Raw genomic sequence first — 22,725 nt, 5'->3', positions numbered from 1 at the left:
CAGGGTGTGGGTTGTGACCTTGCTTAAGAGGGGGTTGTGACTTAGGGCTGGGGTTTGGGATGCAGGATCTGAGACAGAGTATGGGGGAAGAAGGGAGCAGAGGGTTTGGATTATGAGGGGTGAAGGGGGGGGCAGAGGATTGGGAGACTTACCTGCTTGATTCCCAGCCAGCAGCCTTCTCAGGCAGACTCCCTACCTGCCTCAACACTGGCTGCAGGGGCCATGTGATCTTTGAAGAGCTACCAGCCTAAGGAGAGGGGGGAGGGTGCTTTGCAAGCTGTCTGTTGACAACAGGCAGTGCCCATTGGCTGGAAACCGGCCAATGGAATTGTGCTGGGGGCAGTGCAGGAAACCTCTGTCTCCTCCAGGGACTCTCAGCTGTTCAAACAGTCCCATAGCAGCCGCTTTTCTCAGTGGCATGGGGGAGAGGGGGGGCGGCAGGGAGCCTTCCTGAGGCTCACCAATGCGTCCATGGGCCAGATTCAGAGGCTTGGTGGGCCGGATGCTGCTCACAGGCAGGATATTGCGCAGGCCTGTTCTAATGCCTTCAAGCCTGCCTTCAACACACACGATGCACAAGGGGTTCCTATAGGGGGCAGCTGAGAGCCAATATCACCCGCAGTACCCATCCAAGGAATTCCACAGTGGCCAGATCTGCTGGCTTTCAGGCCCCTTTGCACTGGCAGAAGCAGAACAACATGGGCTATAGAGCAGCTTGAGCACTCTGGAGGACTGAGATCTCCATCTGTTGATTTAATGCATTTATTATTTGTCTATTTGTCTGCATCACAATGGTGTGTGATAAAATCAATTAACAGCCAAAATTAAAACCCAACATGCCGGAATATACTACCAAACAGGACACAAGGATGAATCCACCTGGCCTCAGTCAAACTACCGCATTGGGATCATCTAGCAAATAAATCCATCTGCTGCAAACTTCCACACATCACAGTTATGAATAAATTAGGATATTAAAAAAGGATATTCATAATTTAAAACCTTTGTTAGGAAAGAGTTATGATTGTATAAGGGCAGATGTTAATATAGCAAGTATCTGAGTCATTAGAAGGTAATAGTGCAAAAAGCCTAATTTCCTGATACAAACATTTGTGTTTGCACATTATCCCTGAATTTCCTCACTTCCACATGTTCACTAGAGCTAAAGTTCCATAACAGAGTCCCAAGCAAAAACCATGACTTTCTTTAGCATCCCAATAAACTTTTAATCACAGATACTAGCATTCTAATGACTTGCTGCCCAAAGATAATGGAGTCTCTGTAACATTTCCCTTGCACCTTTCCTCGTCCTTCATCTCCCCTAAATGCCACTAGCAAAATAATCTTTTTCTTGCACCTTATAGGAGATGTCATACGTTAAAACTAGAGGTCATTTTTCCCCGGACAGTGTAAGAGTACACTGATCATAATGGATTGTTTTCATTGGAGAACCAGTAATAGGAGAAATATTCCCTATATTTGCCAACTAAAATTTGTCCCAACTTGTGGGACACTTAATTTTGTGAATTGCCTTGTGTCTCACAACACCTTGATGTGTCCCAACACAATTATGTTGCCCATCCAGGACAAAATACAAAAAGCTGGCAGCTTTACAGGCATGTATCCAGCCCATGTTGCTTACTGACTTTGCAATTACCCTGATGAAAGGGAGAAAATGCTGGAATCAGTGTTGAAAAACAGCTGAAACAAAATGAAGTTAGAGTACGGAAAGAATGTGTGTACGAGAGAGAGGTAGGTAGATGGGTTAGACAGCCAGCCAGGACTCTTGTTGTACTGTATTTTAGAACTCGAGACAGCCAGCCTTGAGGAACTTCAGAAGATGAAGCTTTTTCTGAAGCTGCTGAAGAAACAGGAGAAGGAGCTGAAGGAGCTGGAGCGAAAGGGAAGCAAGCGCAGGGAAGAGCTGCTGCAGAGATATTCAGAGTTGGTCACTCAGGGTGGCAGGAAGAAGATCTTATGCCCTGGGAAAACACAGAAAAAGAAAAGGTAAAAAAACAGCATAAGAAATCGCAAGATGTCCTGCATGGCACTCAGATGGCCTTGCTGGCTGCACACAAAGAGGCACACTAAGTGCTCCCCTCTGAGAAAGACGTATGAGCCACACACTTTCCCCCTCTTCGTGCCACCCCTCCAAAACAAAGGCATGGAGGGGGTTGCCTGCCTCTTATTTCCATAGGTGTGCATGGAATTGCACATTCCTTTCTTAGAGGTGTGCAGGAGGACTCTTGGATATGGTGCGACGTGTGGAATGTGCTGCCATAAGCAATGCTCCTGTATTTGGTGTTACAGGAGTTTGACCTCAGAGGAAATCAGTGCAGCATGGAGTCCTGCAGAGATGGCAGCAGAGTATGCTGAAAGCCAAGTCTTGGAGCTGAAAGAGAAGCTGGAAATGGAGCTAATGCAACTGTGGGAAGAGCAGTATGATGGGATGCGGAAAAAGAAGGAGCAGCATGCCACGGAGGTATGGACTGAATGCATACTCCACCATCTGGGGGTATCTCACCTTTACAGATGCAGCCAGGCACAGAAATTCCCACCAACACAGTCCTTGTCACCAACATGGCTATATCCTGGCATATGCCATGCAGAAATAAAGCTGCTCCAATACATTTCACACCAGCCATAATCAAAGCAACACCTATAAATATTGTGCCCACGCACAGCGTTGCTCCCCAAACTTAGGCTATTGCAGGGCCTGCTCGTGCACCTGTTGGAATCAATCAAAAATTGAGGTTTACAGGATATTTCTAGAAAGGGTTTATTTTTCGAAAGATCCGCATCTAGACTGCTGGTTTTTTGTTTGTTTGGTTTTTTTAAAAAAAGCACCATTTCGAAAAAAAAAAGCGGCAGCCATGTTTATGCTAATGAAGCACGGGATATTTAAATTTCTGCCTCGTTAGCACTTTCGACGTGCCTAATCTACATCTCTCTGTCGACAGAGAGGTTTAGTCTAGACACAGCCAGAATGCCACTGGTGATGCACCACCACTTTGGAGTGATAGCCAGAGGGACAATACCTGAAGATAGATTGTTGCCCAAATTCAGTGATAGCTGGGGTGAAAGTAACTTAAATTATTTACAGATACTGTACTATCACAACCCGCTCTCCCGTGAGGGGAGACTAAAGCAGGGGTTGCAATGCAACAATATCTATAAGAAATGTAAGTATAGGATGGAGTGCGGGAGGTTCATGGCAAAGGGTTGAGATGGTGGGGGGTGCAGGAGTCAGAGTTGGAGTGTATGAGGGGCTCAGAGCAGGGGGTTCAGGTATGGGGGATTATAAGGGCAGGGCAAAAGGCTGAGGGTGTGTGGGGGAGGTTGATTAACTTACCTGGCTGGCATTGGGCCATTGCAGCCAATTTCACCTCCATTCCTACCCCCCTTGCACTCCTCCAGAGAGGAGCTGGGGCCAGGCTGCCATGGACAGATGGGGCTGCTGCCAGCCCCTCCCACAGCAGATATGGAGCAGACCGTGGGGCCTACCCCAGGGCTGGAGCAGGAGCCAGCCCTCTGCAGCCACAGCCAGAAAAGAACCAATTCCACGCTCCGCCCTTCAGCAGGAGTGAGGCTGGGGCCGAGCCACCGTGGCAGGAGTGGGCTGCTGCTAGATGGGGGTCAGACCATAGGGCCTTCCCCCGGATTGGGGCCAGGGCCGGGCTAACGCAGCTGGCAGCTGGACAAGGTCTGATTCTGTCCCTCATAATCAAGGGTTGGGATGGGCTGTTGCAGTAGGAGTGAGACAACCACCAGCCACTCCTGCAGCAGGATGGGGCCAGGGCCAAGGCCAAATGGGAGCTGTAGGGGAGGTGAAAGTAAGTGGGTGCGCCCGAGTGCACAGTTCTGGTAATAGCTGGCTAGGGTGCGCTGCTCTGCAGGAGGCAGCCAGGCAAATTAAAAGAGGCTGATAGAGCGGCGTGCCCCAGCCGGCTATTGCCAGAGCGCAGCTCACTCTTACCAGAACTGTGCACTAGTGGTAACCAATAAGTCACCCACAGCTCGATTATTGCCCACCATTACGGTGCAATCCAGAGCCCAGTGCAACAGAGGCACCTGTATCTGCCCACACAAATTAAAGGCTAGGAACATACACATATGGTATAGCCTATAAATATGTGACATAACCCATGGTGCAATTCCACCAATGGTGCTATGGTGCCACAGTTGGCCCACAGTGTCACAATTTGCAGACACAGTATCACATTTCCCACACTATGTTAATTAATTGACTGCTGGAAATGGGGGGTCAGGTCAGTGGTAGGAGACTTAAATCTTTATTGGTTAGATTCTGACTATACTCTTGGGTTTTTGTTTTGATCCATCAAACAGCAAATTGCTAGACTGATGGAAATAGCAAGGGAGAAGCAGGCAGCTGAGATGAAGGCACTGAAGGAATCCTCAGAAAGGTAAACTCTGATCATTTGAATAACAAGGCAATAATAGATAGTATAGCACTTGATTGGTAGAGCACAATACTATCGTGCAAAATGGGGAACTATGACTTATCCTAGTACCATGGCAAAGATGAGAGGAGAATTCTGGTGTCCTGACTTCCAGAATGCTGCTGTATGTTGCATGTTGGAGCACAGTATCAATGCAGTTAGAGCTGCTTTAACTAGCCAACACACAATTTTATATGGATAGCAGCTTGGAATATTGTACAACATGTAAAACTGTCTATAAGCTGATTGCAGTTTGTGGATCTAGGCACATGTGCATTGCCATACCAAATCAGACCAGCGACTTCCTACTCTGGAGTTCTTTCTCTAATAGTGTCCAGTGCCAAATGCATGAGAGAAAGCTGTGGAAAAGGCCACAAAATACTTTTTTTAACTTACAGTCCCGTGGCACCTTAAAGACTAACAAAAATACAGTAAAACTCCAGTTGTCTGGCATCCAGTGGTCCAGCACTCCTGCTAGTCTGGCACCACCTGGAACCTGGAAGTGCTCCAGGCAGCCAGACAATTGGAGCTGCTCTGCCCTGGGCTTCCCCGAGTCAGCCGCTGGTCAGTTTCAGCAGCTGCTGACTTGAGGAAGTCTGGGGCAGAACAGCTGGGGTGCTGCTGGGTTGGTACCATAGCGCCGAGGGGCGGCGCTACGGGACCAACGCGGTCGCACCCCAGCTGCTCTGCCCTGGGCTTCCCCAAGTCAGCTGCTGGTCAGTTTCAGCAGTGGCTGATTTGGGGATGCCTGGGGCAGAGCAGCTGGAGTGCTGCTGGGGTGGTCCCACAGTGCCGCCCCCCCCTTCCCCTCCAACCCCACCCCACCCCTCTCATAGCCCCCCCTTCTGGTAGTCCGGTATATCTGATAATCCCTTGGGTCCTAAAGGTGCTGGATTATTGGAAGTTTACTGTATATAGTATCATGAACACCTTAGAGACTAACTCACAAAACCCACAAAAGCTCATTGTACTATTTTATATATATATAGAGAGAGAGTGCTTTTTTGTTTAAAAAAAAAAAATGCCGGTACTCCAGGGGAAAAGGTGTTGATCTCTCACTGGAGGTGCCGGTACTGTGTACCAGGCAGTACCATCACAAAAAAGCACTGTATGTATGTATGTGTGTGTGTGTGTGTGTATATATATATATATATATATATATATATATATATATATATACACACACACATACATATATATAATCATATATATATAATTTTGTTAGTCTCTCTCTCTCTTTTATATATATATATATATATATATAAAATTAATTGTTAGGTGCAAAAGCACCACAGGACTACTTGCTGTTTTCAGAGTTACAAACAACCAAGGATTGTGGTAGATTCTCCATTATTCGCAATTGTTAAATCAAGCTTGCATATTCTTTTTAGAGACCTGCTACACTTCAAAATGAATTATCTTAAGATGTTCTCTGGCCTGAGTAATACAGGACATCAGACTACATGATCATAATATTCCCTTCTAGCCTTGGGATCTGAATTTACAGAGTAAGATGCTCAGAGGAGAAATCACTTCCTACCTCAGACAGTCAATGGTTGGCTTGTGTCCTGTCACATGAAGATTTATATACCTTCTGTTTTATCCTATTCAATGAAATGAAGCTATTTGCATTGTCAATATAAATGTCTGACTGCTACTAAGTTCTTGGCTCAGATAGTCTCTTGTAGAAATGAATTCCATAGGTTAATAATTATGTTATGTAGAAAGTGTTTTCATTTACCAAGTTTAAATTGACTGCCTTTCAGTTTCACAGAAATAGATCCAGATCTTTTTCATGAGTGGTAATGGTTAAGTTAGAACCTAAGTTCTCGCTAAGCTGAGCAGCCATGCAGCTGCTTATTAAGCCTTGTGCAGGGGCTCAGGGCTGTGGTGGTGATAGACGCTTCTTCCCAAACTCCAGTCTGCTGTGATGAGGAGAGAGGTGCCTCTATCTGCTGGTGCCAGCGCTGAACTGCCATGTACCTCTGCACGCTAGTCCTGATGCAGAGGTGTGGCAGCCAAGGAAGAGGTGCCTCTGCCTACCAGCCCCAGCGCAGAGCTGCACCAGACTTGCAGCAGCCAGGAAAGAGGTACCTCTTCCCTGGCCCCAGCCCATCTCTGGCACTGACCTACTGTGGCTGAGGGAGATGTGCCACTTCCCTGGCACCCACCTAGCTTCACCTGGATATGCCAGGGCCATGGAGTGGTACCCCTCACTGGCCAGGCACTGCTGCAGCTATGGACCCCAAGATTCTGTGGTCAGAGAGGGCTAGAGGTAGTCGTCTCTTCCCAGGACAGCCTGCACCCCCTCCAAAGCCCTCATCTCCAGCCCCACCCTAGAGCCCTCACCCCCCAACTCCAACCCTCTGCTTGGGAACCTCATCCAGGCTCTTGAATCCTTGGCCCACTCTCCCACAACATATCATGTATATGTGGATTGAGTTTTGTGATGTGCCCCAATATGGACACATGCCTGCCATATTGGTGCACATAACAAAATTAATTCCACACGTGGACATAAAAAATTAAAGGGAACACTGGTTAGAACTCAACAACATGTACAAATCAATTGATGACTTCCACTGTGCATTATCTCACATTTTTCAACACTAAACTGTATCTGCTCTCTCTGAAGTTCTTTAGTCATTTTAGTCCTAATACATAATTTTGAGTCACATGCAAATGTTGCCAACTGTTCTCTATATTTTGCAGATCAACAATAAATATATTAAACAATGCTGGTTCTACTTCAGAACATTGGGGCACCCAATTCTTAATATTTAAAAAATTAATCATTAACTATTTATTCTGGTTATTTCTGTCTCTTAGCTAGTTTCTTATTTGTTTCCCTCTTATCCTATGACAACATAATTTCTATAGCTCTCTTTTTGAGTGACTTTGTTAAAGCTTTTTGAAAATGCAAATAATACCAACCAGTTCTCCTTTATCTGCTATTTTGTTGACATATAAAATTTGTTTTAGTATATTAGAAAGGAACCATTTTCTTATGCAATAGCCATGTACATCTAGATGTTCTCTATTTCTGATTTTAACTAAAATTGCCAAGCAATTTTCCTAGAATAAAAGTAAAACTCACAGGCCTCTAATTTCTAACATCAGCACAGTGATTATTAAAAGATGGGCATGATGTTTGTTATCCTCAAGACCTCTGATAAAGTAGCTGGGTTTAATGGGAAATTGCACATTTTAGGCTATATCTACAGGATCTTTTGAAAAATTGCCCCGTTGTCGGAAAAAACACGTCTAAACCGTTTGTTTCGAAATGGCACTTGTTCGAAACAGCGCCAGGACGCGATTATGCAAATGAAGTGTGGGCTATTTAAATCCCCGCTTTATTTGCACTTTCAATGTGTCTAATTTACATCTCTCTCCCGACGGAGGGGTGTCGTTTAGACACACCCTTAGTGACAAGCTCAGACATTTCTTTCTAATGGGTCTTTGTCTTTCTTGGATGAATACCATCTTGACCTGGAGAATGTTTGCTTTTGAGCAAAATGTGCCCTAGTGGGTCTGCAAGACCCATCAGTTCATTTGCATGTTTCCTATTTCTGAAATACTTTAAGAATTTCCTGTTATTTGTTTTTGTCTTTGCTATTTGCTCTTCAATTCCCTGAGCCTTCCTAATTTCCATTTCATATCTTTTCTGCGATAGGTTATGCTCCTTTCTATTACCTTCATATGGGCTGGATTTTAATTTTTTCAAGGATACCTGTTTGGCTCAAATAACCTCTTTTAACTTTCCCATATAATCATACCAAGCCTTCCTTTTTACTTAGGGTTATGAGTAATTTCTGTGACTGTTATCAATATTCTCACAAAACAAGTGTAGCAATGCATTAGAGCATTCAGAGAAGATACAATCCCTATATAATGTATGTGTGTATTGTGTCCTAGACAGCTGAGCTCACTCACCTTGGGCAAGGAACTTTTTAAATCCAATAAACAAAGGGTCTTATTTTAGATCTCTTCTTAAAATTTCCCTTGCTACCAGATTTGCCTTTCTTGAATGAAAAGCTCTCCAAGCTATGTGTTTATAGAAATGAGTTGTTCATATATAGAAAGAGTTGGTCCTGTCATTCATGACATCTTCATCTCTGCAGTGATACTAAAGAGTTAAAGAAGAAACTAGAGGCAAAAAGACTGGACCGAATCCAAGCCATGATCAAGAGCACCAGTGACAAGACTGCTCAGGAGAGGTATTGGACAGCTATCCTAGGCTTAGTCTGCACAAAACAGAGAGAGATCCCAGGCGGGGAACTTTAAATTGGGCTTGGAAGGCAAATCCATATGCCTTACTCCCTTATCAGCCTAATATAGGGTAACATCACAGGATGGTATTGCTCCAGATGATGTAATTGATTTGGTCTGACTTCATGTGGACAGGATCTCCACTCCTCTGTGTATTGCCATCACCTTCTGGTAAACAGGCACACATGATCTGAGAGGCCAAAATAAATGCAATAGTAAAAGTGTTACTGCAGTCTGTACTTGGCTCTCGCACTGTTCTGCAGGGCCTTCCACACACGTAATGGTATACTGGAAGATCAGCTCCACCTAGTACAGCTTTACATGGTTTGATCCTGAAAGGAGCTGACCACCTGCAATTCCTTTTGAAGATTGTAGGATCTGTGAGTGCTCAACAGATCTCAAAAATTGAGCCCAAAGAGTCTATATGAACTGCCCCCCAAGGTCATTATAAATGGATGAAAGCTTTCTGCTGTAGTTCTTAAGCCTGAAAATCTTGATTAGAGCAGTGTTGCTTGCACAGAGGAGAATCTCTCTATGGATCCTATCACAAATTGGTATGGTTGGTATCTTCATCTGGTGTTTTCCACTAGCCTAAAGGTGCTGCTCTCTTATTTGTCCTAGTCTCTCACTCATTAATATAGCAAAGAAGCCTCAAGATCTTCCAGCTATTTCAATTTTTCAGCTGAGGGCTGGGAATGCAACCTTTTCCTAACACTCCTTTCCTCCACATGCACTTTGGTGGCAAAGAACATCTGAGTAGACACAAAAGAATCTCTTCCATAAAGCCTCTCTTTAGAGCCTATTTATGAGCATCTATTATTCATCTCAATTAAGATACAAATGCAAGTTTGAGACTCATAACCTTAGTAAGGTACTTTAGATGATCGTTAGCTTGAACATATGTTATGTGCCACCTTCCTTTATACTCTATGGCTACGTCTACATTGGCAAGATTTTGCGCAAATACTTTTAACGCAAGAGTTTTTGCGTTAAAGTATTTGCGCAAGAGAGCACCCACACTGGCATGTGCTTTTGCGCAAGAGATGTGTTTTTGCACAAAAGCATCTGTGCCAGTGTAGACGCTCTCTTGCGAAAGAAAGCTCCGATGGCCATTTTAGCCATCGGGCTTTCTTGAGCAAGAAATTCATGTTGCCAGTCGACACTGCCCTGTTGCGCAAGAATGCTTATTCCTGAGCGGGAGCATCATAGTTCTTGCGCAAGAAGCCCTGATTTCACACAATAGAACGTCAGTGTTCTTGCACAAGAACTCCCGGCCAGTGTAGAATGTACCAATGTAGACACAGCCTATATGTTACAATAATTTTCTGTGTTCTTTATTTGCCTGTTTATCAAATTGGTGCTTCCACTACCACATTTATACATCGTGAAATATCCTGCAAGGCTATAAATGCAGTTCTGTCTTTCTCTTTGGACACCAGCAGCCCGGTCTTAAACATGAACATTTATGGTAATTTTACTGACATTGACTAACTAGCACCTTGGATAAAGATAACAGATAAACAGGATGTACTATAATAATACCTGCTGTTGTTGTATTTTTAAAGATTAAAGAGAGAAATAAATAATTCCCATATTCAAGAAGCGGTGCCAAAGATCAAACAGGTAAGTGTCATTTTTGTTCTCTCCAAGATGGTGGTTCCTTGCATATATACCACGTGTGCATCACTGATTTGTGCATTCAGTTCTCTGAAGGTGTGTCTAGACTACAGGGTTTTGTTGACACAAGAGGACTTTTGTCGACAAAACTCAGCAGTTTTGTCAATGGCTGTAAACCTCATTCTACGAGGAATAACGCCTTTGTCAACAGAGTTCTGTTGACAGAAGGCGTTATTGCATCTACTCTGTCATTTGCGTCTACACTGTCACGTCGACAAAGTGGCTTGCTTTGTCAACAGAACTAGATGTAGTCTAGAAGCTTTTTGTCAACAGAAGCTTTGTCAACAGTATCTGTCGACAAAAGCCTGTAGTCTAGATGTACCCTGAGATACTTAGTCCCTACTGCACTGGATCCACGAGATATATGCAACTCCACATCTTTAGTGAGTATGTTTTCTGTGATAGTGTGAAGACAGCTACAGTCATGGATTAAAGGTCCTGTCAGCTGGAGACAATACATAGCAAAAGAGATTTCTTCAAGTCTCTGCAAGGCCAACTTGTAGGATGCTGTAGGAAAAACAAATGTTAGTATGTGTATTCAGAGACATGGCTTTATGTCCCAGTATCACTGGGATGAGTCATTTGCTTAAAGCTAATCATGGGTATAAACCTGAGGCCCTACTGAGCACACTTTCTACAGTAGATGGAGGAGCAATGGTTTGATGAACAGATACAGCCATGGTATACAGTATGAGCTCATGCAATGATCTCCCTGTCATTATAGGTCATCGCCAGCTTCTGAATCCATTAGCTGGCAGAAATAGCAGGGCTACAGGGGGATGTGACATGCCCTTTATAAGCATGTTACATGCAGCTTTAGCCCTACTGAATTTTCTCTGCAGTGTTTATATAGCTCCATTGAGAAATGCCTCTTAAAACTTAGATTTGTTTTTTTTTTTAATTCCTTGAAGATGACAGAAAAGATGGAAAAGTATCAACAGATACTGGAAAAGAAGCAGTCAGATTGTCTAGAAAAGATCAAGGAGAAAGAAAGCCAGGTAACAACAAAGAAGAATCCAGGATTTAATATGATCATTTAGTTTTAGTAAATCCAGGACTTAATGTGAGACTTAGTCTTCTTTATGAACTTTCTTCTGATAATGCCACCCTGCAAAATGTCAGTTTCATGTACACGTGTTGCATATGATTAGTTCCCATTTCATACACATGCTGTGCAACTTGCAATGAAAAATGGTATGATTTGGAGGATATAGAACTCATCTCCAAGTCACTGCATAAGCTCCAACCTATGCAAGTTGGCAAAGACCAAAAACTGTTACCATCTGGAATGCTTCTTGGTAGCCTATGTGAAATGAGGTAGTGAGCATAGTTCAATTCTCAACACATTGTGGTACAAATAAAAATACAATTATAATTCACACTGCAATTAAAGTCCTCACCAGAGAAGTCTAAGCTATGGGCAATAAATAGCCCTCTCCCTCTGAGATGAGCTCCCCAAAACAGATTGTGAGATAGTGGGGTTCTGATGAGAAGTTTACACCATCACTGCCTTGAAGTATGTGTTGTGGCTAAAGAATGTCAGCCTCCACTGCTAAAAACCCAGCCCTGTCACCAGTACTAAATTCATTTTCAAATGAAGAAATCTATACAAACCCAGTTTGGATTGACCTTTACATTGCCACTCTCATGTTCTGAGTGTGATACCAAGACACATGCCTCATTTACTGAGTGACTAATTCCCTCCCCCCCCTTTGCAGCTCCACAAAGAGGCACTGGCAGAGTATGAGGATAAAGTGAAAACCCTTCACCTGGAGGTACAAGATTTGGCAAAGAACTGTATGAAAGTCTGCTTCCCTCTGGAGGCTAACATCAAGAAGGAAGAAGCTCTGAACACCAGCAATGAAGGCGAACTAGGGTATAAGGACCAACCAGAAGGAAAGACACCTGAAACTGAGGCATCAGGACTTGAGACATCCATGGCAGAGACCTCCATGGCTCAGATCCAAAAAATTGAGATATCTGACCAGAGTATGGAAAGTATATTTTGAGCGTTGTTTCTCCTAATCCTTATTCTGCTTCTGGGAGGTCATTTCCAACATTAATAGTATCTACAATAAAGTTATGGACATGAAATAATCTACTCAGAAGACCATCCTTCCCAACCAGGGAGTTGTAAGGGTTCCTGAAGTGCACCAGAAAGTTACTACTTTCTTCGCTGTCCTTCAAAATGTGGAAAAGAAGATATTATAGGAAAGAGGTTTGATCTGTGGGAAACACTTTGACTTCCACTCTGGCTGAGCAGCAGGTATTTCAGGAGCATGAGTGGCTCCATGACAGGTAATTCTGACACCGCCAGTTTGTCTTCATTATCTCAAACTCCATCAAATGTATTGTTTTAGGAGGCCCTTCTGCAGACTAGGAGAGAGAGGTAATGTAACTTTAAGGAATCTCATGCCTTCAGTACACCATTTTCCCTCTTTTACAAAACAGTGGTGGCTCCATGGATTTCTTCCATCAGCAGAGGAAAGAAGAATCTTAGAGAGCATGATTTTGGTGTTCACACACCATTTTAGATAAATTGCAGTGGGAAAACTAGGAAATGGAAGGAGAGTACTCTACAGTCAGTTTTCTAAACTAAAAAAAAATTAAACATCTTTTTTTCTAGTGTCTATTTTTCACTTCTGCTCTATCTTTAGGAAGCTGCTGATGCTACAGACAAGTTTTATAGGGCCCATTTAGACTTGGCTTGACCCTTCATAGAACATATAGACAGATAATCTGTAAGGGATCTCTAATACTCACTTGTAGAAATTATGCAGAAAAATGAAATTTCTCCCATTTGTTACTTCAAAATAACTAGAGAACTCCTCTCAAGTTATCTGTGGACAGTCCATAAAGTTTTCTACAGAGCCCCATCAACATTTTCTAATGAACCTACAATAACTTCACATTTGGGCCCCTTTCAGAAGCATACATTTGCCATAATCGAGTTAATCACTATCCAGTCACAATTTTGAAAGCTTTTAATTTATTTCAAGGGTAAATACACTGTTTCCTTAAATGTGCTTCGTAATGTAAGAACACCTGTTCCTGTGGTTTGCCTACCAAAAAGTACAGTAGTTTGATTCAAATCCTTTTATTATTTGGCAGCAGTACCAATTTATTACAACAAAAGATCTGCAAATTCACCAGCAGGGGGTGCAGTCTGAAGTACAGAATGGGAGGAATTGGGGATGAGAAACTCCTTCAGTACATACGCTACGCGGGGGCTTGGCATGATTTTCTGCAAATGCTTTTAACGGAAAAGTTTTCCGTTAAAAGCATTTGCGGAAAAGAGCATCTAGATTGGCACGGACGCTTTTCCACAAAAGCACTTTTTGCGGAAAGGCGTCCGTGCCAATCTAGCCGCGCTTTTGTGCAAAAAAGCCCCGATCGCCATTTTTGCGATCGGGGCTTTTTTGCGCAAAACAAATCTGAGCTGTCTACACGGGCCCTTTGGCGCAAAAGAAAAACAGAAGCTGCCATACTGTTTTCTGTAGAATGCATGAATCAAAGACAGAGTTCAAAGGTCCAAGCTTAGCATGAAATGGAGCAGCCTTAAGACTGATGCAAGTTATGCCCTTTGCCAATAACCCTAAAGGGCCACTCCAGCAGCGAAGCATTCCCTGCCTTGAGGAAATCCTCCTATACTTAGATCTGCTACATTTAGGGCAACTTTGTGATGCTAGAGGGCGGCAAACTGGAGCATTGGGGTCATTATTTCTATAAAAGTTTCCTCCTCTTGAAACTCCCTTTAGAATATTCTAGTAATAGAAGAACCAGTAAGAGAATATGCGCTTTACAGTGTGATTTGAAATACTTCTTTTATCCACTGGTAATCGGAACCTTTGGTCTTAACTTGCTAGGCAACACTAGTGCAAAGGAAGAGGTGTTCCTGATCAGAAAGATGCTACTTTTCCTCGTGCTCTATTTTTTGGTGATGTCACATGCCATTCCCAACCAAGTATTTACCATTGTAGAAATGTTCTTTCCGGCAGGCTTAGTTTTATTGGTTCTACAAAAAATGGTGGTTACTACAGTGAAGAATACATTACAATGTAGAAAAACATAAAATTAGCTCATATTTGGTACTACAATGAAGAAGTTCTAAAGCTGGCTTAATGGCTGTGTACAGGAGTGAAAGTACCTTCTCTGTAGCATATTTGCATGAGATTGTTTTTTATTAAATAACAGGAGTGGGATTGTGTATTGTAAATTTGTGATGTATTTATTTTCTGGAAAATAAAACATTTCTATAAAATTTCTGAAGCATTTTTTTTTAAGTGTGGAGCAGGCTAGTGGGAATGGAATACAGGTATGTGATAACATGAACATTAAGCTTCCTTTGTTCTGTTATCTACATTCAAACCTTTTTTTCCCTGTTGCTGGCTGCAGCTGTTGACCCCATGTAAACTTTTTGCATAAATAAAGATTTAGTTAGGTGGAAAGATATTCTTAATGTAATGTTTCCCATGCATGTACTCTTTCCCAGATAGCAATGGTTCAGTGACTTCCATACTTTATTGCTAACTGTTTACATTAAAGCAATTTATACTACTAGAATGCCATTCCTGCCCCTTAAACTAAGGGCACAGGGTTACCCTCACCTATTTCTTCCAGCACCGTGCCGTCTTGAGTCCTTCTCATGAACCTGAGTTAGAAGAGAATGCTGACAGAGATGCACCGTTCCACTTAATTAAAAGACGCAGTTCCAGCTGGAGAGGGCATCCCAGAGTTTGGAGAATGTTCACAATCTGGATCCAAATTCTGTCTCTTGGGTTCATCTCTAGTTATATGGAAGAAACAAAAATGGATTCTCAAGTGACAGAAGGAGCTTTCTATTGATAGGCCTACAGAAATGCCTGTAGCAGCAATATTCATCATGGTGAAGCTGGAAATGTGCTGCAATTGGTCGATACCAAATCTAACAACACTCAGCTCAGTTGACTTTGTCACAGTGTGTGTCAAACAGAAGTAGACTTAAAGAGTTAGACAAAAAAACCGTCAGTGTCAACTATACTGAAATCACTGCTCTTCACTGCATGTTCACTACCAGCTACAGGCAGTCCCCGACTTACGTGGATCCGACTTACGTCGGATCCCTAGATACGAACGGGGTGAGGCAACTCCCGCACATGCGCAGCAGCATTCCCGGGGCTCGCTCACCTGGGTCCTAGGATCCTCCTCCTCCTCGGGCCGGCTCCGACTGGGGTCCCGCAGAGCTGCCGGGCAGAGGAAAAGTGCCTCCCCACGCCCGCTGCCCCCCCCCACCCGCCTGCCAGCAACAGGCTGCCCCCTCCCCTGAGCAACAGGCTGCAGAACAGCAGACAAAAGCAGCCTCTCCGCCCCTCCTCCCCCTATACATGCTGGGCTCCCTGGGCAAACAAAGACTCCACCAAAACAAACAAAGTGCTGGCCTCATTGTGTTAGCAAAAAAAGGACCCTTCTCCTAGAACCCTGGGTGGTGTGTGGAAATAAAGCTATTAGTTCAAAGCATGGTGCAGAGCTGTTTGGTATTTGATGAGTTACTCCTTTAGTCCTGAGTTTGTCACAGGGACAGAAATAGATGTGAAATCTTCTGAACAGGGGAACAGACAGCAAAACAAACATTAGAGGGGAGTTAACCTTTCCCTATGCTATCCAAAACTAAAAAAAATGTTTGGCTAGAGTTTCCCCTACAATATGTACCAGTTCCGACTTACATACAAATTCAACTTAAGAACAAACCTACAGTCCCTATCTTGTACATAACCCGGGGACTGCCTGTACATGATATGTGTGGGTGCATTAGGTATATACACAGCTGGTCAGCTCAACCATAGCAAAAAATAAATCTAGTTTACAGTTCTTAGAGTCCCTTCCCTGGATCACAGCCAGGCCTGTCCAGAACCAGCACCTCATTTATCACAGAACCAGCTCTCATGTACATTCTATCTGAAATCATCTACAAATGCAGCTGCATCACTACACAAATCATCTTTTTTTTTTAATACTAGATTTTGCTAGATGGCAACTATCTCCACTGTATGGTCCAGTTCATGAATAGCAACAGTCCTCGAGCCAAAGTGGACTGTGGAAGGTAGACTTTTTGGTTTGCAGGCCCAAATGTGTAAAAAAAAAATTGTCCTTTCCATTTAAACAGGCCTATTTCTATAGCCAAACATTTCAGCCAACAAATAGAATCACACCACTCTAAGATTTCACTGTACTGGTATTTTGCATAAACAAAATTAATTCTGACTTACTTCAGTGGCTTGTAAAGTAAGGATGTTAAATATTGCTTAGCTGACTAGTTGAGTAGTCGATGGAATTTCCATCTACTACTTGACTAGTCGATAGCCCGGCAGAGGCTCTTGTACATTTCAAGGAGGAATGCGAAACTCTGCATGCAGCCCATAGTCAGGGGGAAGTCCCACTGACTCCGGACTGAACGTACTATGCCAGCTTCGAAATATACAAGAGACCTCAGTGGGAGGCTCTTGTGCATTTCAAATCTGCAGCACAGCATGAAGTCCGGCGTCAGCAGAGACCTCAGAGGGGATTTGAAATGCCACGCGGAGCAGGGGTCAGCTGATCCCAGGCTCCCCATGGCATTTCAGCAGAACCCAGGATCAGCTGGGGACTTCTCAGCTGACCCCAAGTTTCATGCGGCATTTCCCCAGAACCCAGAGGCAGCTGGGGAGTCCCCAGCTGATCCTGGGCTCCACAGCGCCACTTTGAAATGCCGCCTTGGTGCTTCAAAGGGGCAACGCCACACAGCTGAGCCTGGGCTCAGCTGTGTGGTGCTATCTCTTTGAAGTACCCCCTTTCTCCTGCTCTGCTGCTTCTATTTCATAGATGAATTGACTAGTCCTTAACAGCCTTTTTTTGTAAAAAAGGCATAATTATTTGTCCCATTTGTTCTTCCTTGCATCAGCTTCTCTTACCAGCAAATATAGCCTTAGATTCAGAATTGCAGGCTCCTAACTGAAATCCAATTAATAAACAGTTCACTAAATCATGAGATAAGTTTTTCTGCTGCTAGGTTATGAGTATTAAGATATTATGCTTAAGTCAGTTACTGAGACGTGGTTACTTTTTAATCAGATACATTGACAATATCTACAGTGTGTACAACCTTGCTACTTTTATTTCAACTGTAATGTTTTTGTTACTAGTATCTCATTTATTTATAAATAAAAATACTAATTGTATTTTATTGTGTGCTGGATGTGTAAGTCAACATGATATCCATGATATTCCCTTCAGAAGGTTCCTAAGACATCTGCTTTAACTATGTGCAAATCATACCAATGATGTGGGGTGGTTATACTCCCATTAACATGAATTCTGCAGACATAGGATCAATTTGTGAGGATGTTAAATATTGAGTAATTTACTAGTCAAGTAGCCAATGGAATTTCCATTGCCTAGTTGATAGGCACGTCGGCATTCTTCCTTTCATTATACAAGAGCCCCCGCTGTGGCTCTTGTACATTTCAAAGGAGGACTGCGGAACTCCACATGAAGCCCGGGGCCAACGGGAGTCCCACTGACTCCGGGCTGCATGTGAGTGTGCCAGCTTTGAAATGTACAAGAGTCCCCAGCAGAAGCTGTTGTTCATTTCAAAGTGGAAGCACCCTCATGGAGCCCGGAGTCAACAGGGGACTCAGAGTCCCCTGCTGTCCGCAGGCTCCATGCTGCGCTGCCACTTTGAAATACCACGCAGAGCCCAGGTCAGCTGGGGACTCCCCAGCTGACCCCGGGCTTTGTGTGACATAGCCTCAGAACTCGGGATCAGCTAGGGACTCCTCAGTTGAGCCTGGGCTCTGTGTGCTGCACTGGAACCTGGGATCAGCTGGGCCACACAGCTGATCTCGGGCTCAGCTGTGGAGTGCTGCCCCTTTGGAAACACCGAGGGTTTCAAAGCAGCGCCACACGGAGCTAACCCTGGGCTCCGTGCGGTGCTGTGCCTTTGAAATGCCACTGTGGGATTTCAAAGCGAAAGCATCGCACAGATACCGGGTACGGACTCTGTGCGGCACTGCCGCTTTGAAGTACCCACTCTTCCCCTGTCTTTGCTGCCTCTATCTAACAGAGGCAGCAAGGGAGGGAGGGGAATCAACTAGTCAACTCGGCTATACAATAAGCATTGGCTTATCGGATAGTCGACTAGTCATTAACATTCTTACACAGAACCATGTTTTTTTTCTTCTTTGAGATAAAGAAACTGCATGTTGGCTGAATTCACTGATACCAAACTACTGATAACAAGCTTTCATTTTAAACTTGCAGTTTCAGAAACAGGGCAGCCAAGCAGCCACTATTTGCACTGTAGGATGTTGTAGTCACTATGGTAAGGTGGACACACCTCTTGCCCCCATGGCCTCTCCCACTGGATGTCCTGAGAATTAGCTCCATCCTCACACAGGGCGATCTCCTTTGATGATGTCTCACCTCACTTTACTTCTGGGCCCACATCTCTCCCTGGACCATGGCATCCTCTTTCTGGGCACTGCCCTCTGGCTGTGCTATGTGCTATTCTCTCTCTCCCCTACCAGGGGAGTGGCAGTCCAATATCCTATAGCTCACCTCAGTAGCCCATTGTAGTTATCAGTCTAGCTCCTTGCTCCAGCTGCATTCTCACTTAGCCACTCTCACTCTTGGCAAATATGGGGAGAAAATGGGGGTGGAGGGACCCTCTAGTGGTAGCCTCGCTCTGCTATCAACTTTCCTCTACTTCAGGGAGGGCAAGATATAGCCCACGGACCAAAGCCTTTTGATCTGACTCATAGCCGCCCTGCCATGTCCCGTCCCCAGACCAACTGAGACCCAGGGGCAGAGGAGCACACAAAGTCATTCACTGTTCAAAGCAGCTAGTAGCTCCCTACCCTGCTGCCATTGGCGCATAGTTCCTAGAGGGACCTGCCAGCCATTTTGAACAGTGAATGACTTTGCATACTGCCCCGCCTGCAGGTCCCAATTGGCTCTCTCACCCTTCTGCCACTGCCCAGCCAAGGGAATGTGGCACCTAGAGGGAGCTGCCAGCTGTTCAAACCCAGTGGGTTGTGCCAATGAAAGCTCATACCACCAGCTACATTTTTGTTAGTCTTTTGGTGCTACAAGACTATTCATTATTTTTTCCCCTAAATTTAACAGTTTCCATTACTGTATTCTCTCACCCAAAAGCAACTGCTTTTTACATCCCTAACTGTATCACATGCTCATAAGAAATGAGATAAACATAAAAAAATCAACAGCATCTTAGAAGAGGCAAATGCAAAGATCAGAATAGAGACTTTTTCCAAAGGTAATTTCTAAATAAGGGGCACAGTGTTAGGGACTTGTCACCTAGTCTCCAGTTTTCCTATGCAGGCTCCCTAGTGGCGCTTCAGCAACAATATGCAGGAGAAAACAGCCCAATAAGGATGATTCCTTAAGGTGGGAGTCTTGGCCCAAAACCAAGGCCACGCTTTCAGAAGAGTTAGATGTTGGTCTGCTCCCTCCTTTCCCATCTAAGGGTATGTCTAGACTACATGCCTCTGCCAACAGAAGCATGTAAAATAGGCTACCCGACATAGTCAATGAAGCCAGGATTTAAATATCCCCGGCTTCATTAAAATAAAAATGGCCGCGCTGTACCGGCTCAGCTGATCGTCGGCACAGTGCGCTAGTCAAGACTTGGATCAGTCGACAAGGGAAGGTTTTGTCGACCGCTCCCTTATGCCTCGTAAAACATGTCGGCAAAGACATGTAGTCTAGACATACCCTAAGGCTACGTCTACACTGGCCCCTTTTCCGGAAGGGGCATGTAAATTTCATGAGTCGTAGTAGGGAAATGCGCGGGGGATTTAAATATCCCCCGCGGCATTTAAATAAAAATGTCCGCCGCTTTTTTCCGGCTTTTAAAAAAGCCGGAAAAGAGCGTCTACACTGGCCCCGATCCTCCGGAAAAAGCGCTCTTTGAAGTAGGAATAAGAGCCTCCGGAAAAGGGCGCTTTTTCCGGAGGATCGGGGCCAGTGTAGACGCTCTTTTCCGGCTTTTTTAAAAGCCGGAAAAAAGCGGCGGACATTTTTATTTAAATGCCGCGGGGGATATTTAAATCCCCCGCGCATTTCCCTACGACGACTCATGAAATTTACATGCCCCTTCCGGAAAAGGGGCCAGTGTAGACGAGCCCTAAGAGTTGTCTGGGAAGGAATAGCCCGTCCCGTCCTCTGCCTTGCAGTGCGTTGGCATTGTTATCTTTATTATTACTTTGCACTTCATATTTAGCTTTGCCAGGTGTCTGGTACCGAACCGGACAGTTCGGTATTTTCACCACCTGTCCAGTAAAAAAATTCAGAAAATACCGGGCACCTTAAATGCTTTCTGATTTTTTCCCAGCCAGGAGGCGAAAATCCCGGGCTGTCTGGCTCAATATGGAGGCAGCCCAGCAACCCTACTGCTTACCGGGTTCTGCAGAGGAGCTGTCCGGCCCAGTGCAGGAAGGAAAGATGGTGGTTGGCCCCCAGCAGTCTGTTAGGGCCAAAAAGCCTCACCATGTGTTTTTTTAAAGGGGCCACAGTGGGAGTTTTGGGGGGGGGGGGGGGTTTGCTCAACAAACTCTTTCCTGGCATGGTTTTTTTTCCCCCCTAGGGGTTTTATTTTTCTGTATTTTTTCTGAAACCATCTGGCAACCCTATTCATATTTTCAATGCACTTTATAGTCATTAGCTAGAAGACTAAAGCTAATCGGCTTCCTTCAGCAACGACCGCCACTGCACCATACGCATATATAATCAACCAAACATTCAGAAGCAAATAACTAAAAATGCACATGTGCTGCTTTAGCCTTTTTCTGTTGTCATCCCACTGGCAGGCAGTAACCTAAGGCTTCTATAGAAGATTTTTGTAGAATCATCTTCACAACTTTACAATGAACAACTAGGCTTTCCAGCCATCATTTGTAAGGAGTCATGATGACTTGTCCTTTCACTCCCATTTGCATAGCAAAAATGCCCACGTTGTTTTTGGTGAAAACTGCCTATGGATAACTTAAGCTGAGAAATTCTGCTCTTTATACCATTTTGTGCAATTATTTTTATTCAATTCAACATTCAATGATTGTGCCCACCCCCATATTGGTAGAAGCCAGCTCTAGAAGATGCTACAAACCAAGTTCAATTGAGAGCCAAAATTTCAAGGGGGTTCCCAGCAATAACTGAATCTGCAACACTGAGCTGAAAATGTTAGTAACACAGGCTCTCAACAAAAAGTTCTGCCAGCACAGATCAGGAGGCACTCCACTGAAAGCAACAGTCACATTGGTGTCATGATCAGGCTCAAGGAAGCAGTATTGTGAGCTTAGCAGAGAGACCAGCAACACTAGGCAAGCAGCCTAAAGGCCCTGCCTTTGGCTTCTCAGCTGGATGACTTCTCTGAACATTTCAGTCTCACAAGCTATGTCTACACGACATTTCCAAGTACAGTAAAACTCCAGTTGTCCGGCATCCAGTGATCCCGCACTCCTGATAGTCCGGCACCACCTGGAACCTGGAAGTGCTCCAGGCAGCAGGACAATTGGAGCTGCTCTGCCCCGGGCTTCCCCGAGTCAGCCACTGGTCAGTTTCAGCAGCGGCTGACTTGGGGAAGTCTGGGGCAGAAAAGCTGGGGTGCTGCCAGGTTGGTCCCGCAGCGGCACCCCTCCCATCCCCCCCACCCCACCCTAGACTCCTCATAGCCTCCCCTTCTGACAGTCCAGCATATCTGATACTCTGGCACCCCCTGGGTCCTAAAGTGCCAGATTATCAGAAGCTTACTGTAAGTCTCCCAACCCAAGGGGCAGAGGCCTGGGTCTGGAAACACGGGTGGATTTGGCTGAAAGAGGGAGAAGACCAGGGATTACTTCACTTACATGAGTTCAGAGTGGTAACAAGGGCAGGGCACTTGCCCCAGAGTGCATCATAATCAGGGATGCAAAGACACAATGGCTGTGTCTAGACCGGCAAGTTTTTCCACAAAATCATCTGATTTTGTGGAAAAACTTGCCAGCTGTCTACACTGGCCGCTTGAATTTCCGGAAAAGCACTGACGATCTCATGTAAGATCGTCAGTGATTTCCTGGAAATATTATGCTGCTCCCATTTTGGCAAAAGTCTTTTTCCGAAAGACTTTTGCGCAAAAGGGCCAGTGTAAACAGCAAAGTAGTGTTTCCCGCAAAAAAGCCCCAATCGCGAAAATGGCGATTGGGGCTTTTTTGCGGAAAACCGTGTCTAGATTGGCCACGGACGCTTTTCCGCAAAAAGTGCTTTTGCGGAAAAGCATCCTGCCAATCTAGGCGTGATTTTCCGAAAATGC

At 44.5% G+C, this 22,725-nt stretch overlaps 1 protein-coding gene across 1 annotated transcript in view; it reads left to right on the top strand.

The window, feature by feature from the left end:
• PLCB2 (phospholipase C beta 2) overlaps positions 1-17,326 on the top strand; it is a 79,288-nt gene extending 61,962 nt beyond the window's left edge. Inside the window, exons 26-32 of the mRNA XM_006128653.5 lie at positions 1,806-2,007; positions 2,311-2,482; positions 4,348-4,424; positions 8,582-8,677; positions 10,295-10,352; positions 11,318-11,404; positions 12,125-17,326. Coding sequence (XP_006128715.3) covers positions 1,806-2,007; positions 2,311-2,482; positions 4,348-4,424; positions 8,582-8,677; positions 10,295-10,352; positions 11,318-11,404; positions 12,125-12,415 — 983 coding nt within the window. The 3' untranslated portion in view covers positions 12,416-17,326. The remainder of the gene's footprint in view (positions 1-1,805; positions 2,008-2,310; positions 2,483-4,347; positions 4,425-8,581; positions 8,678-10,294; positions 10,353-11,317; positions 11,405-12,124) is intronic.
• The last annotated feature ends 5,399 nt before the right edge of the window (positions 17,327-22,725 follow it).

This window comes from Pelodiscus sinensis, chromosome 5, assembly GCF_052426305.1.
Source record: "Pelodiscus sinensis isolate ZL-2025 chromosome 5, ASM5242630v1, whole genome shotgun sequence".
NCBI classification, from domain to species: domain Eukaryota; kingdom Metazoa; phylum Chordata; order Testudines; family Trionychidae; genus Pelodiscus; species Pelodiscus sinensis.
The sequence above is the reverse complement of the archived record's forward strand: the minus strand, read 5'-3'. Positions and strand labels throughout refer to the sequence as shown.